The sequence below is a fragment of the Scatophagus argus genome, chromosome 7 (assembly GCF_020382885.2).
Source record: "Scatophagus argus isolate fScaArg1 chromosome 7, fScaArg1.pri, whole genome shotgun sequence".
NCBI classification, from domain to species: Eukaryota; Metazoa; Chordata; class Actinopteri; family Scatophagidae; genus Scatophagus; species Scatophagus argus.
In genome coordinates, this window is record NC_058499.1 from 11579130 (window position 1) to 11595500 (window position 16371).

Here is a 16371-nt window from a genome sequence, read left to right on the forward strand (position 1 = left end):
CACAAGAGATTCTAATCTCTCCCGAAAGAAACCTTAATATGGAAATACAGAAAGTATAAACCATTTACAGAGTCAGAAATCAGCTCCTTAATGGATACCCTGCTATTTCAGGCATTAAAATCATTAATCCTGTATACAAGTAAGTTCTGATGTGAGGAAAAAAAATTATTATTTAAAGCTTTAATGTGAATTACAACAGATATCCTGCATCTGAAAACAGCCACAAACAAACTAATGACTTTTATAACAAGCAGACTGAAATGCTTTCGATATCGACGGGGTAATACAGTCATCTGACAAGCTGTAAGGTGAGGGGTAATAAGTAGGTGCACATTAAATCAGTACCGAGTACCGACATTCAAAAATTTGCTCACCATTTGCATCAAATTCCAAAATGGCAGCATTCGTGGACGTGGACAAAGTGCTTGAACAGGAATGAAATACAAAAGAAAAAAAAAATTCTATAAAAATGAGTTTTTAGAAGATATAAGTGGTGACTCAGCTAGTTAAAATGAGGTAATTTTAATCTAGATACAGAGGGAAAATAACAATTACTTAATCTTCCTGAATATTTATATGTGCTTGTCCATTTACGAGTGGGAGGAGGGAGGGTTCACAAAAGGCCAAATGAATGGCTTCATGAGGAAAGGAGCAAAGAAGCGATGACACCATGGCTTTCTGAGCAGAATTACTTCATACTAATATTTCATCTCTGTGTCAGCAGAGCACGTATTTATGCTTCACATTAAATTTGAGAGTGTAAATTAATTCCAGCGTCCATGCTCTGAATTTGCATGCAGAACAGTGCCCTCTGCTGAAAAATATATAGAAAAACATTGACTGATAGGAAAAGGAGCAAAGTCAAGGTTGAACGCGCCTCACGATTTGTGTATCTTGACGTTTCTTGTGTTTTATTGATTTGACCTCGGAGGCTGCCTGTCAGATACACACTCTGTACCTGTATTACATTTTAAAATAACACCACAACAAGACACACCATTTATCTTTGTACCCACAGCTCCTCTAACCACCTCACCCCCTTCTCTGTCTCTCGCCCTCTCTCCCCACCGGCCAGGTCGAACTGGCTGAAGCCGTGCTGTGGCCGAAGAGCAGCGCTGTGGCAGGTCTGTCTGCTGTCGGCGGGCTTCAACTGCTTCCTGGTGGCCTGTGTCATTCTGGTGGTGCTGCTGCTGATGCTGGAGCTGCTCATAGACACCAAGCTGTTGCAGTGTGAGTGATAAGAACCAAGATACCTCACACAATATGAGTGTTGTTTTGGGGATTTTGTGCTAGAAAGGTTGTGGTTTGTTACATTCAGTGTTTATGGTTCTGACTTGCATTAGCATTCCTAGACAGAAAGAAAAGGGAACCTTTAGGCACAAGTAGAGGCCAGTAGAGGCATAGACTCAAGACCTGTGACAAAGGAAAGAAGTTTAACATGAAGCTGTAGGTAGATCGTGTACTCGTGATCTTGTTATAATATGCTGCACTTTGGATTGAGGGGTGTGTCGCAAGAGAATTGGGATTGATCTTAAAGCTGCAAAGAACAGCAAATTTTAAAACTTCCACACAGTGTGACAAGAATCAGAAAGAAGGCGAAAGCTACTTAATCATGGTCATGATAACGTTAACGGAATTAGTCTGACATTGCATAAATGATAACAGTGTGGAAAGTCAACAATGAAGTACACCCTCGCCATTCTATGATATACTGTACTAGTATACGGTAACACACAATCCTATGCATCCTGGAGCAAGACCAGTAGATCGGGTTTGGCTTTGGAAGCACAAAATCAACATTTTTTTTTCTTAAGATTTCAGCTATAGTTCTACTCTGTAATGCATTTTACATGGGTTAATATAATTCAGGACAGTTTTTGAATCTGACAGAACACAAACATACACTGTATAGACAAAAGTATCCAGATACGTCTCTTTATGGGGGTGTGTCTTTATTTTCAGAGGTTAGGCTTGGCTCCTTTTTTCCAGTGAAGGGAAATCTTTATGCTTCAGCATACCAAGACATTTTGGACAATGCTGTGTCTCCAACTTTGTGGCAACAGTTTGGGGAAGGCCGTTTCCTATTCCAGCATGACTGTGACCCACTGCATAAAGCAAAGGTCCATAAGGACATGATTGGATGAGTTTGTTGTGGAAGAACTTGACTGGCCCACACAGAGCCCTTACCTCAACCCCATAAAAGACCTTTGCAACTGCACTGAAATGGAGCCAGGACCTTTTTGTCCAACATCAGTGCCTGACCTCACTGTTGCTCTACCACATGAATGGACAAAATTCTCACAGAAACACTCCAACTCTTGTGGAAAGCCTTTCCAGAGGATTGGAAGCTGTTATAGCTGCAAAGCTCTCTATGCATTTAGAATGTGATGTCATTAAAGTCCCTGTTGGTATAATGGTCAGTTATTCCAATGCTTTTGTCTATATAGTGTATGTACATGTATGTGAGCATGTGCAGAGGGCTTGTAAATACCAGCAGCTAATGTGGTCTTAGGCATGTACTGTATAATGAGCCTGTGTCACTGATGAGCCCTCCTGGGACCCAAGCATCTGATCAGTCACAGTCTGGGGAATATAAACTTCCTTTGTACATTTAATTTAAAATGTCAGGTGGTCAAAATACCACCGTCACCCATGTCACCTCAGTCTCACCCACTCATTTATAATAAATGGAAGGCCAGGGGCCATGATATGTTTGATGCCAATGGGCTGAGTGAGGAACACAAATGGTGGAACAGTTGCTCCAGCGGCACCCAAATGCATTCAAGTCTTTAATGTCCCCCAGGGGACTGATTGACTGACAAGACGGGCAGACAAAAGAAAAAATTAAGACAAATGCGTCAAGGGAGATTAGTGGACAAAGAAATCAGGCAGTACAGAGTTGGCTGGTGGATGAGTGTGGGGAGGAGTGGAGGAAGATGAATGGACTGATAGACAGATCACTGAGCACGGCAAACAAAGACAGATGGAGGGAGAGGTGAAGCATGAAGAGAAATGCCTCAGCTGACAGCCAAGTGCTGTTTGAGGCTGTCCACAATTAGCCTGATGAATAGACGGGAAGATACAAACACATGCATGTACATTATGTGGTGAATTTCCCTGTTGTTACTTCATGCTTCTATTTGTCTCTCATTTTTACTGCTTTACCACACTTTGTCAATGTTACACAGCAGGTAGCAGCTGTTAGTAACAAAAAAAACCTTCTGCAGCATCCATCTTTCACCACTTCATGTCACAGAAACTGTCCTTAAAAAATAATTCATCTACTTTTACTCCTACAGTTAATAACGCATTCCAGTTTGCCAGCATCATCCACTGGATCAGCCTGGCTATTCTCTCTGTGTTCTTCACTGAGGTGAGTCTCCACCCCTCCCGTCTCGTCCAACACGCGAACAGTCTCACTTTCAGCTGATGCAGTGGCCTGTTGATTAATGCTATGTGGTGCAGTACGTGGGGCCAGTTTAGTACGCCGACAGATTCTCATTAGAATACTAACAACACCGTGAAACGCCCCATGCCCTCTGTCACAGCTTGAATAGATTCTGATTAGCAGAGGTGAACTTGTGCTCAGCTTCATTAATGTTGTGCTTAATGGAAGCAACTAGAATTATTGCACAACAAAGATCTACATCAGTATTCAGCAAAAAAAGAAAGAAAAAAATAAAAGAAAACTTCGGTATAACGGCTGTTGTTGAGGCTGGCACATTTTGTCCCTCCCGGGTTACTCGATTGATCCGCGCAGCACAAACACTTTAAAATGCAGATGGAGCTTTTCGATTTTGCTGATTTTAAATAATTTTGAGGCCGCAGGTGTGCTGTATTGATTGCTATTTTCTTGTACAGCTGGCCACATTTGTCTTGGTTCCCTACACTTGACCACCCCATTGCTAACTTTTGTGTAATTCTGGAATTAAAATAGCAGGTGTGCTGGTTTCCGTTTCACTGAAACGCTGAATATCTCAAAAGAGGATGGGGCTTAGAGGATGTTCAGAGGAGGAAGACAAGGGAAAAGGGAATACTGCTGCCCTCTTCAGCCCCTGCTGTGTCAGCAGAATGAGTTAATTGCAGTATCTCTAATTGTTTTCATGAAATCCTATGGAGCTGCCTGTGATGTGTATGAAAATGATGTCACTGATGAATTAGCGCAGAGTAATGAAAGAAATTTGAATTGCAACTCCAAATGCCATCGACTGGGACTGTCAGGTTTCTCATTATATTGTTATTTCTACCCAGCGCGCTCCCCCTGCATCATTCAGTCACTCGCTGTTTAGCTGTCTTTGTTGTGTTCCATCTTAGCATGTGTGTAACCGGCTCTCTGTCTCCATCTCCGTCTGCCTCAGACAGTGTTCAGGATCGTGGTGTTGGGGATATGGGATTACATAGAGAACAAAGTAGAGGTAAGCTCCCTTGGGTTCCATTAGTCCTGTTACTGTGGCCCCTTTCACTGCAGTCATTCCCTCAATGTCATAGCACTGTGGGGGCTACAGACATAACCGTGTGTGTGTGTGTGTGTGTGCGCGCGCGTGTGTGTGTATTTTCTCAGGTGTTTGATGGAGCTGTCATTGTCCTTTCTCTGGCCCCTATGGTGGCCTCCACAGTGGCCAACGGCCCCAGCAGCCCCTGGGATGCTATCGGTCTCATCATCACTCTGCGCATCTGGAGGGTCAAGAGGATCATTGATGGTGAGCTTGGGAGGAGCTGGAGGGTCCCCTTCATCCTGTCCTTTACTGTCAGGTCACAGAGACAGATACTATTTCATCTGTTGTAATGAACCTCCGGCTTGAAGCTCAAGATGCTACTTATGGTACAAAAGAGGCTGAATTAAGATATTAATATAAAGCACAATCCAATACATCACCATAGACTCAACCTCAACTAAAATGGACAGAAGCCTTACAAAGGTAGCACCATTTGCAGGATGGTATTTCTGTCATATTATATTCATAGTAGTCACTCGTAATGTGACGGTGAATATGGAGAATATGCAGGCTTTAATTTCAACAAAACAGTGGTTGACTTTGATGTTTAGAAACAATGCATACAACAATGTACTATCTGCAAGGTCCATCTTGAGAGGTGTAGTCAGAATAACATTTAGTTGAAAATTAAAACGGACACAAGATCAAATGTTTCCTTCATTTAAAAACTGACTCTAATGTTGCCACATTGTTTTAGCTTATGTGCTACAAGTGAAGGTGGAGATGGAGCTGGAGATCCAGCAGTATGAGAAGGCCAAGGCGGTGAGGGATGAACAACTTGACCGGCTCACCCAGATCTGCCAGGAACAGGCAGTATGTCCTCTCGTCTGTCTCGTGTCCCTCACCTACTTTCAGCCTACAGTTTACAGCATGCAACCAGCAGAGGGCAGCAAAGCACTATGAAAGGGGAAAAATGTGTACTCAGAAAGGCATAAACCAGAGTGCATTTCATCATAATATTTTTACAGAAGTCTTGTGGATATCAGATAACCGGCACTCAATGCAATCTATTGCCTGCTTCATATAGTGATAGTTCTTTTATTGTCCTATTACTCAGCTGAAGACTTAGTCTGACTTAGTCTTAGTCTAACCTTGTAAATGTAGAAGTGCTCAATAATTTTCAGATGAGGAAAGAGAAGACTATTTCTGAGAGTTGTGTGGTTTGACATATGTACACTCTGCTGTATATGAAGGCTAATGGTAAACCGTAATGCAATAACTTTAACAGGGATATGCTAATGAAATGCTTGTACATAAGTAAAAAGATTATTATTATACATTATGTCTGTGCATTAAACATTCCTAAAAAATTCTCTGTGCTTTTACTTTGGGTGTTTAAAGAAGGATGAGAGTTTTCTCACATTTCTTCCTCTTTCCTTTCAGTTTGAAATCAGGCAGCTGAGGGCCCACCTGGCCCAGCAGGACCTGGATCTGGTAGCAGAGCGTGAAGCAGCCATGCAGATCCACCATATGTGGGGTAAACAGAGCAGCACTTTCCAGGAGGTGGATGGACTGGCCCCAGGGGCCTCCGAACATCACGGGCCAGCTAAAGCTAGAGAGCCAGGGGGGTCTGCAGGTAACAGTCTGGAACACCCAACTCCATTGTATTACAATCTCTCAGAGACCCCTGCGCACAAGAGGGGATTCCAGGCTTCTCTGGTGAATCGGGTCCTCCCAAAGTGGATAGTTGAAGGCAGTTGTTAAGACGTCCTCAGTGCTTTGCTTTCCTTTCACTTTCCTTTCTAGGAAAGTTGGCCCATATTGGAAGTTTGCAGGTTTAAAGTTGTTGGGCTTATTGAGAATATTAAATGAAAAGTCCATCCTCATCTTAAACAATAACACCAATCTGTCAGAAGTAACACAATCATAATAACATCTCATAGGAAAGTAACATAGGCTAGTAGGCTAGTCTAGTTTCAGAGACCTTTGCAGTTATTAAAAGTTATCAATAAAAGTTATTTAACAAAAAAAAAAAAAAAGCCAAAAACCTGCAAGCCAGACAACTCTGCCAACAGTAAACAACCTCTGGCCCTGAAGCTCCATGCTGGAGAGAAGGACAGTGTATTAATGGTGGACATCAGTGCTGGTGTCCTCTTCAAAAACATTCGTCTCACAGTTCACATCAAAATTCTGGTGCCACACCTAGATGGACTGTAAACCTTTCACACAGTGACAGGTCATAACTTACAGGGCTTAAAGCAACAAAGCGCTGTCAGTGCAGGTGATGTCAGGCCTCAGAACACTGAGGCTTTTCCTTTATCAAAGCTATAAATCAAAGAGCGGCCTGCCATACGTCTGAGCTACGGCGCTTCCAGGCAGACATCCTTTTAACCGGGGCTGCTGCTCACATACTCATGTTGTATTGATCATCTGGAGATGGTTGCTGTCACACAGTTCAGGCTGAACAATGAGAGCCCCCCCCTCTTGGGACGTTCATAAAATGAATATGTGCAACCCAAATATTAATGAATACAGGCCATCTAACAGTCCCGTGGGACCTTGGATAGCACTTAAGAGAAACACTTGGACTGATTTAGGATCTGTGTAACATATCCACAACAAGTGTTGCTCACTCCGGTAGAGCTAAAACAATTTGTTGATTGTCGTGAGGAGATCAACACCAAAAAAATCAACATGTTAAAGACTGATTAGTTATTTATTACAAAATAACAAAAAGCATTTACTAATTTCACCTTCTGTGCTATGCAGATTTTTGACTGTAATATGAATACCTTCGGGTTTTGGATGGTTGGTCAGACAAAACAAGTGATTTAAGACCATTTTCACTACTGCTTTACATTTTATAGATTAAATGATTAATTAATACAAATTAAAACAGTAATCAGTTGTGAGCATCAGACTCCAGCATGTAATAAATGGCTTATAACATGATATGATGTAGTTGTAAGAAGATAATAAGAGTATTCTTGAGTGTAAAATACCGAGGCTAACGTAAAGTTAAGTCTTACTTAGAGATCTACATGCTGCCCACATATAGGTATGCAACTACTTCTTTTAATTGTAATTTTAGATAATCATTGTATCTATACAATATAAATAAATGGAGAAAAATGTCAAAATGAATCATGTTTCTAAAGCCCATATCTTCCAATTGCTTCTTTTCTCTGACCCATAGTCCAAATCCCAAAGGTATTCACTCAAATAAATGCTAAATTTAAGGACTTGGGTATTGTGCGTGTTTAAGTTTTACTTACAGAGATGCATGTATTTTTAAAAAACTCTAAATTCCGCTCACGTGTTCGAGTGTGAAACTTATGCTGTGTAGTTTTTGTACGTTATCTACGTACGATTAACTTCTTTTTTCCTCTTCAGCTCACCACGGTCAAGATGACATGAACAACTACATCAGCCAGTACTACAGTGAGCCCAGCAGTGGTGAGCAACAAGATCCTGCAACTTTCTTTTCTGCAGCCCGTGTAATGCCACAGTGTTTCAGGACCGTGTACATTATGTGTTGTTTTTGTAGACATGGGGATCCCAGATCCTGCACGTGTCATCACCACAGCAGCCATAGATGTGCACCTGCCTAACAACCCCAGCCAGCTTCCCTCCTCTTTGGTGAGTGCTGATGCAGTGACGTCCGGTCGCTTGCAGCGCACCGGCAGCCCTGTCAGCGAAGCCTCCACCACCACGGTGTCCCACACCAGCTTCAGCGCCCGCCAGCACAGCATCAGCAGCCACACGCTGGGCTCCACCACAGACTGCAGCTCCACTGTGCGCGAAGCCTCCACCTCCACAGATTATAGCGACCAACGCTGCTACCCTCCACCCTACAGCAGTCCTCTCGCCCTGGGCACCCAGCCGCGAGGAAGTCCCAGCGCTGTGGTGCAGGAGCTGCTCTCCTCTCTGTCCGAGGACTCCTGTCTCACGCAGAAGGGCCTGGACCCTGTCAATCTGAAACCACCCAGCCCGACGGGTTCCACCAAAACCAGCCCCGAGCTGGAGCACAGGGTCAACATCTACAACAAGAGGAACCAGGAGAGCAGAGTTGGACTGCACTCCAAGCCCCTCATCCACCTGCAGGGCAACGAGCCTCTTCTGGAGGAGAAGTACAGGATGATGGAGCCGGTAGACGCTCCAGTCAACCGTCTGTCAGAGACATAAGACTCTGCCTGACATGTGGAACTTCACATGGCTCGCTCCTCAGATCTACAGCAAAAATTAACGCTCTACACGAAACTCCGACATCGTTGGGAGTCACTGGCACATTAACTGTACGTCTGCCAACCTCTCTGTACTGTTGGGACTGAGAGGTTAAACTTGCCACAGCAGCACAAAAACAAGGGCGGGCGAGGAAGACTGGGGGAGGCAGACTTGTTATCAGGCACCACTTATCAGGAATTGACATTCACAAAAACACTTTTATGAAATATTTTACCAAAAGAAACCAGCAACAGGGCTCGAACTCAAAATGTTCAGACAACTGGTCTGTGCAGATAAAATATCTGGCTTTTGCTAAGTTGGGGTTTTATTTCTAGAAAGTGAGGGGACGGTGCTTAGTTGCTCTGATACATTTTGTGGGAATTCAGTGGACTGATCAGATTGTGTACCGGAGGGCCACAAACTGTCGATCACTTCCCTCAAACTACAAGGCATGGATTTTATCACTGGTGCAGGTGTATCAGCTGCTTTGATAGTCGGTCTAGTGTGTCCAAACTCACAAAGTACAGTCCTCTTTGACGGGACTGCTGCAGGGTACATTGGATCAGTCTCAGCTCCTTTCTAATCTTTGTCTTTCTATATTAGCAATGTTAACATTTTTATCTAAATTCTATGAGAGGAAAGTTTGTGGCAAACTTTTGACTGTTGGGAGATTCGGGTGATTCAGAGAGTTTTTATCTAGATCCAGTCAGTGCATACTCAAATTTTGAAAACTACAGCATGTTCCTCACAAATTGAATTGGTTGAAAATTGACATCATCATTCAGAGGTCTAAAAGGTTTTCTTTTTCATGATTTTCATGTTTGGAAGCAGTGTAAATATTTCAAAATGGATCTCATGGCCAAAAATAGTGAGGGACTTGCAGTAAGGCTATAATAAAATGTCAAAAAGAAAATTATAGCATGAACCTTTAAACATTTGACTCCTGAATATCAAAACTAACCCTGTTTATTGTACTGTCAACAGGCATTTTCTATCTTGTTTATGGGAAGAGGGCATTGCAAAATGAGTCTAATAAAGGGAAAACATGGCACAAAAATATATTATTTGTTAATTTAATCCATTATTCCCAAAGAGCATATCAGTTAGTACACACTGTGTGGAAACATAAAGAGCTACATCTTCAACAGCACGTCAAAACAAAGCATTCCCAAAGACCTCCTTTAGTGTAAATACAAATTACAACTGGTACTACTACATCCCTCGAGGTAAGTACACCCTTACCCATTGATATTTATTACTTGTTTAAGATTCTTAAAAAAACTGGCATTCATTTCTAAATGGAGAATGTTCTTCTGTTTCCAGTCAGGGAGAAGATGTTGACGATGGAAATTATTTCTGTATGCAAACACTCATAGCTCCAGAGTGTGTTCTAAGGCAGCAGCTGTGTGTTCCTGTGGTCACTCTCTGAATTCTTCCGAATGTGGGCTCCAGCTTTGACTTTTGTTTTGCTCTTCACTTGTTCAATGCCGCAGTCATCTCAGGAACAGCCTGACAAGAAAACAGTGCAGAGTCCTTAATACAGCATTCTGCCATCATCTTTTCCACTGACATTACTGCAGGGCCAAATATTAAGTGTATTTACTGCAGGAATTTGTTGCCCTGAAAAGTTAACTTAAATAACTTGTGTTAGACATTTAGATGATGTTCCATGTTAATAACTGCTGACACCGCTTGAAATATTTCCAGGCTTTACCTGTAGGGATAAATGTTCGCCAACACCTGTCATTTTCATTCCCAGGAGCACAGTCCATATAACAAGATTTATGTGTTCATTACACAAGCCACCACGCATGCTGGTGCTTATGGTATAAATGAGCACACACTGACTTTCATTTCAGATTTATCAAGACTGCAGCAGGCAGGAAGCTCACAAACATTTATCACAGTATTTGCCGGGCTGACAAATGCAGAGCGAGATCGGACATGGGAGGCACCTGGCCCATAAATAAACACACTGATGCTGCCACTTGTGTAGTTTTAAATAAGGTAGATTCAAAAGTCTTTTATGGTAAACAAAAGTACAAAATTATTCAAATGGCTCGCCTTGTGAGCCAAGCAAGTTCAGGGCTGAATCATCAGTCACTGCCTGAGTTGGTCCAAGGTATCAATTGTCCATTTGGGGGGAAAAAGTAGAAAGCCCATACATTTTAATCAGCTATCTGAGGAGTGATCACATGTAAGGTGATCTCACCCAGTAGGTCACAACTCTACTGCCACTAGCTATTATTACTAATCACTTTTACGGAGTTTGTCAGGACACCTGCGATGCTCAAGCACCCCTGAGGGGCTAAATAAAACATGACCAACAGGACACACATGAAAATATAAGCTACTAGCCTTTCACAAGCAGCACCGGACTCCAGCGTTTGTCGTGCCAACACTGCTGGCTCGCTATCCCCAAGTACCAGCTAGATACAAGAAAGCAACTAAGTGCGTAAACGGCCTGGCAAGTACAGGGTGAACACAAAACCGAGGCCACCTTTTAAGTAATTACTCCTCACTTCATATCATCCGAGACACTAATAAGTTTCTCTCTTAACAGTAAACTCTGCCACAACTCTCCTCTGATTAATTCAAGGACTTAATAATTCAACAGTTGCACATTTCCATTAGGGGGAATAAGGCCTCGTGCAAAATTTATCGGCAAGAAAGCAAATGTAATATTCTGACCGTCACTCTAGACTGTTAGCCATCAAAACATACAGAACTGGTCAGTATATTTGCAGAGGTGCATAAGTGGCATCATAGTGACATTACTGCAGCAATATCAGTCCCCCACACTTACCTTGAAAAGATCAGCGACCAATCCGTAGTCAGCCACCTGGAAAATGGGAGCCTCTGGGTCCTTGTTGATGGCAACAATAGTCTGAATAAAAAAAAATATTTTTAGCACCTGTACGTAACAAATAATGAACAAGCTACATAAAATGTTAACTTTGAATGTTTTCTGCTTAGCCAAAGCACAGAAAGTATGAACCAATTCTAAAAATCTAATCCAGACTTCAACGCAAAATGTCACAGAAATGTGATGATTTATGGCAACATTATAACATTTGGTTCTTACATGTCAACAATACAGACACATCCAAACATCATAGCAATACTGGAACCAGTTTATGGGTAAACTTGTGTGTGTGAGACTTGTGCATACGGTCACTGGCTCGCAACATCAAACTTTACTTCATTTTGTAGTACTTTCAAATCCTGAAATGTCTGTGACAAAGCCCAGCAGTGTTAAGGCTGCTTGGTATCATCAGTTTTCATAAAACCCTTCACAAGAGGAACTTTTTTTTTGTTTTATATATGGGGAAAAAACATGTGGCTCCAGTGACTTTACCTTACTATCTTTCATTCCAGCCAGGTGTTGAATGGCTCCAGAGATACCAACAGCAATGTACAATTCCTGTGGACATGAACACAAGATAATCAGACGAGTGTTACATGCTTGTACACATGAAGTATAAGCTCTTTGGAAAAGGTACACCTCAGTACTCCAGAGCAGACTGAAGGTACAAGGACCACGGCCAGCGGGTGCAGAGACCAACTATTGTCAAAAGACAGTTGAGTCTAATTACAGAAAAATTTGCGTTGATAAATTATACTTGAAAATAAAAGTGGAATCTTTTTTGCTGAATACCCTAAATAAGTTAAGGGTGGCTGTATGAAAAAAAAAAACTAACTCAATTCCAATTATACTTAATTAACTTAGGCAAATTCAACAAGCTTGTCATAACATTTGGAAAATCCAATTTGGACAGTCTGGACTGGCCTGAAACTCTGACCAGCCATCCGCTGCACTCTGCTTTAATGGATAAGCTAAATCATTTAGGGCCCTAAATGTGCCATCCAGTGCATTTTGCAGGACCTAATGTGTGGATAATCACAGCTGGGGTAACCCGGCTGAATCACATAATGGGAAGTTAACCTTTTTAAAACGGGCAGTGCGGCTGCCTTGATCTTACTGGATTACAGGCACGCTGCGCGAAGACAAACAGGCATTTGTCAAAACAGATTCGTCCTCTCTGATGCTGCAATTGTGTTCACATTGCCTTTAAACATGTTTTTGAATTAGTAGAAGATGAAGGGAATCCAATTAAAGACTTCAGAACAGGAATAACTTACTGGTGCTACAATCTTGCCCGTCTGTCCAACCTGCATGTCGTTTGGAACATACCCAGCATCCACTGCGGCTCTGGATGCACCAACTGGAAAAAGATTACACCCTTTTAACTTAACCTTGGTAAAATTAAGTGTTCAGGTAATTATTAACACAAAATGATAAGCCCATTCTACCTGCAGCATTCATCTTATCAGCAAGATCATAAAGCAGCTTGAAGTTTTCTCCACTCTTCAAGCCCCTTCCTAGGAAAAGAAAACACCAATAGTCTACTGGGTGAAAAAATATTTTTGGAAAATAAAAAAAACATAAAAACATACATGCTATTGAATTTTCTGCCTCTAATCAACAAAATAGGTTGGTACTGTCCAACAATACTAGAGTCAATCCAACCTGCAGCTGAGGAAGGCTTTGACAAAAACACACAGCAAGTGACTTCTCGAACAAATGGTGACGTTAGCCACAATTTGTCATTCAGAAAACAAAAAGATTTCCCACCTCCTGACACAACAACCTTGGCGCTGGTCAGCTCTGGACGGTCACTCTTTGTCAGAGTCTGTTCCAGCCACTCAGAAACTCCAGTGGGTGAAGCAGCAGAAACTGCATCAACAAATCAGAGGATTATAAATGGCTGAATAGGGTATTGCAGCAAATATATACTCTCTGAATGAATCTGAAAGTTACTCTACCATCTTGTGACGCAGCACTTCCTCCCTCTGTTGGAGCTGCCTCAAAAGACGTCCCTCTGACTGTTAAGACCTTGATCGCCTCATTACATTTCACAGTGCTGAGAGCATTTCCTATATAATGAAAATATTAACAACATACAACATTTCAAAAGAAAATCATGAAGACCAGAGCTAAATCGTGTTGCAAAAACTCATGTCAATCATCACTTATGAGCAGATGGTGCTCACCAGCATAAATGGTTCTCACAAAAGTGTCTGGAGACTTGATCTCAATAATATCTGAAACTGGAGCAACATCCAACTTGGCAGCAACTCTGGGAAGCAAACTCTGCAAAACAAAACAGGAAGAAAGGAAAGTATAAACTGATCAGACTTGATGAAGACTGACAAAAAGCGATGGGTACAAAAAGTTCTGTGCATTGCTGGACATCTAGCTTTGTATATAATACCACATGATGTATGTGGTAGAGGACTAATCTTCACTATGTGATTAGCATATAAGTGCATTTAGAAACATATAAATGCAAATGATACAGGTAATGCTCTCGTCCATTACTTACCTTTCCAAAGGCAGATGCACCAGCACAGATGTGGGTGAAATTAAATTGCTTTTGTGTTTCCAGGATAAGCGGAGTCAACTCCTCTGAGGAAAGAAAATAGAATCAGTAAGCTGAAATAAAATCAGGTGTAGGCCTGCCCATGACTGGAGCTGGACTGGTTCGGGGCAGCTTTAACATATGAGCAAGGAAAAGTGTATCTCCCTTCCCTCAGTTACTACTGCCAAGATGCCCTCAAGGACCAAGTCGCCCAGCTGTGAATATGTGGGACCGTGCATATATGATGCAGGTTATTACTAAGAAAGCAAATTCAGTATGTTTTCACTCTTAAAGTGGAATATAAATAAACCACAGGTATCACAGTATCATTTTCTTTGTGTAACTTACCCGGCAGGAACCCTTTGTAACAATCATGTTGAGCAACCAGAACATTCTTCACACCGTGCACTTTGCTGATTTGCTCCACAACCTGACAAGATAGAAAACCATTTGATGCACCACACTACTTCCTTATCTACTCTGTGTTTTTGCTTATCTCCGTGTTCCTGCCAAAATAAAACCTAAATTATATCACCAATACAACACACTCAGTGTCGCTTACCTTTGCGCAGTTTGTTCCAGCAACCAGGCATGACACCTCTCCACCCAGCTTACTAGCAGCTGTGATGGCATTGAGTGTAATGGGGGTCAGCTTGTCATTGTTGTGCTCTGCAACCACCAAGGTGCTTTGAAACCTTTGGAGGAGACCAGTCTGTTGGGGAAGTCATTTGAAAACATTTTCATTAATCAAATTCGTCCATTTAACAAAATCAAAGTAATTGAGAAAGGTCTACATTTCTAGGCTGTCATACCAATCCTTCAAGTCCACATCTGATCAAGGACATAAAAGATATTAATTCGTTTGCACTGTACTATCACTCATCTCTCTGAATTATTTAGCTTAAATTTATTCCTCCACATGCAATGTCGAATAATCGAATAACAAAGTGCAAATTATGAGTACTGGAAGTGAACACGCAGGTTAGAGGATGTACAATCGACAGTGCAACCTCTGAAACAGCTGCATCAAGAACTGTCAGAGTAAATCGGGATAATACCAGCCTCGTCTGGACAGGACTCACCACTATCAGTCTGTTAAGGTCATTCACGTTACGTCAGACCAGCAAAGTCAACATGAAACACCAAATGACACTTATTCACCTACTGTAAAACGCTACTACATATTCACAAATAAAATGCCTTAGGTATGTCTTTGGTAACACCTGCTACGTCAGTGACAATTTTGGATTTGATAACTCCTGTCCAACCTTACGAGGTTTCATAACCGCTAGGTTAGCTATGCTAACACCAAACTAGCACGTAGCTCAAAAACAAACATTGCTAACCCATCATCCTGTTATATCACGACGTGGTATATTACGTTGACGTTAACGTTAACATCAGAATGAGTCTACCAATGCTGTCACATACATATTAAAAATATTCCGACCAGACGAGCACAACTAGCATTAATACACGATTCGTCTAAATTAGCTAGCTAGCAAGATAGCAGCTGCACAAAAATCAAGTAACAGTTAAGCTAATTGAAATGTTTCATGTGCTAAGTCTGCTATAAATTCACAGATCTGATTCTGTGTATGTTGTTAAGCTATAACGGTCGCACTCTTACCAACTGTTTCAGACTTGTTCTGTTCAAAGCTCTGTTCATCTTGAATCCTTGTGACTACTTGCAGCAGAAACTGTGCCAAAGGTTGTCGGTGTGTGTTCTCGCGAGAGACCGATCGAAAACGATAATCACGTGACCCCTCCCCGTTACTAACAACTGTGTATTTTAAAATAAACAGTAAATTTTTGCTTTATGATAATGACTTAAATAACGACACATTCATGATTCAGTTCTGCTTTTTATTAATTTTGTTAAATTGTCAGAGACAAAATAAAGTAGAACAGCATTTTTAAGACCAACTTAATAGGTCTTGATGCTCTTCAGCCAGTTTATTAGTGCTACTGTTACAGCCACTGTTTTAAATTGTATTTTCATCCGGTATAACTGAATAAACAGTTAGGTCTACAGAAGCTGTTACATTTCACAAATATTTTTAAATACAAGTATATATGTCAAGTTACAGATATGTAAAAATAGGCTGAGTTTTCTGTGTTTAAAACAATATATTGTTTATTTTACAATCATTACCTCAATCAAGTATTTAAGTATACTGCTTTCATAATCAAGATACAGATTTCTAAATCACTACATTCTGAGTTCAATGCATGTAACAAAGCTCACGTCATGAGTGTTTAATCAAACAGGTTATTTAATATCAAAA

General features: G+C 41.4%; 2 protein-coding genes across 4 annotated transcripts in view; one reads left to right on the forward strand and one right to left on the reverse strand.

The window, feature by feature from the left end:
• Positions 1 to 9717, forward strand: part of tmem266 (transmembrane protein 266) — a 29443-nt gene extending 19726 nt beyond the window's left edge. For all 3 annotated transcript variants that reach the window (XM_046395310.1, XM_046395311.1, XM_046395312.1), the window contains 8 exons: positions 1076 to 1230; positions 3300 to 3373; positions 4359 to 4415; positions 4562 to 4700; positions 5194 to 5309; positions 5880 to 6072; positions 7830 to 7892; positions 7984 to 9717. In XM_046395310.1, the coding sequence (XP_046251266.1) occupies positions 1076 to 1230; positions 3300 to 3373; positions 4359 to 4415; positions 4562 to 4700; positions 5194 to 5309; positions 5880 to 6072; positions 7830 to 7892; positions 7984 to 8621 (1435 nt within the window). In that variant the 3' untranslated portion in view covers positions 8622 to 9717. The remainder of the gene's footprint in view (positions 1 to 1075; positions 1231 to 3299; positions 3374 to 4358; positions 4416 to 4561; positions 4701 to 5193; positions 5310 to 5879; positions 6073 to 7829; positions 7893 to 7983) is intronic.
• Positions 9718 to 9719: 2 nt separating this feature from the next.
• etfa (electron transfer flavoprotein subunit alpha) lies at positions 9720 to 15871 on the reverse strand. Its single transcript, XM_046395313.1, has 12 exons — positions 15714 to 15871; positions 14646 to 14795; positions 14432 to 14513; positions 14048 to 14130; positions 13716 to 13815; positions 13488 to 13598; positions 13297 to 13398; positions 12975 to 13043; positions 12804 to 12886; positions 12019 to 12084; positions 11467 to 11547; positions 9720 to 10169 (listed from the first exon to the last, which is right to left on the reverse strand). Exons 1-12 carry the CDS (start codon positions 15750 to 15752, stop codon positions 10134 to 10136), a joined length of 1002 nt encoding a protein of 333 aa, XP_046251269.1. The 5' UTR covers positions 15753 to 15871; the 3' UTR covers positions 9720 to 10133.
• Between the last annotated feature and the right edge of the window lie 500 nt (positions 15872 to 16371).

Bases quoted from the DNA above. Each gene is read 5' to 3' on its own strand.
- etfa (XM_046395313.1), bottom strand. From the start codon at position 15,752: ATGAACAGAGCTTTGAACAGAACAAGTCTGAAACAGTTG. The intron at 14,514-14,645 runs GTAAGCGACACT...CTATCTTGTCAG, and splicing joins CTGGAACAAACTGCGCAAAG to GTTGTGGAGCAAATCAGCAA. The intron at 12,085-12,803 runs GTAAGTTATTCC...TCATGTCCACAG, and splicing joins CGGGCAAGATTGTAGCACCA to GAATTGTACATTGCTGTTGG.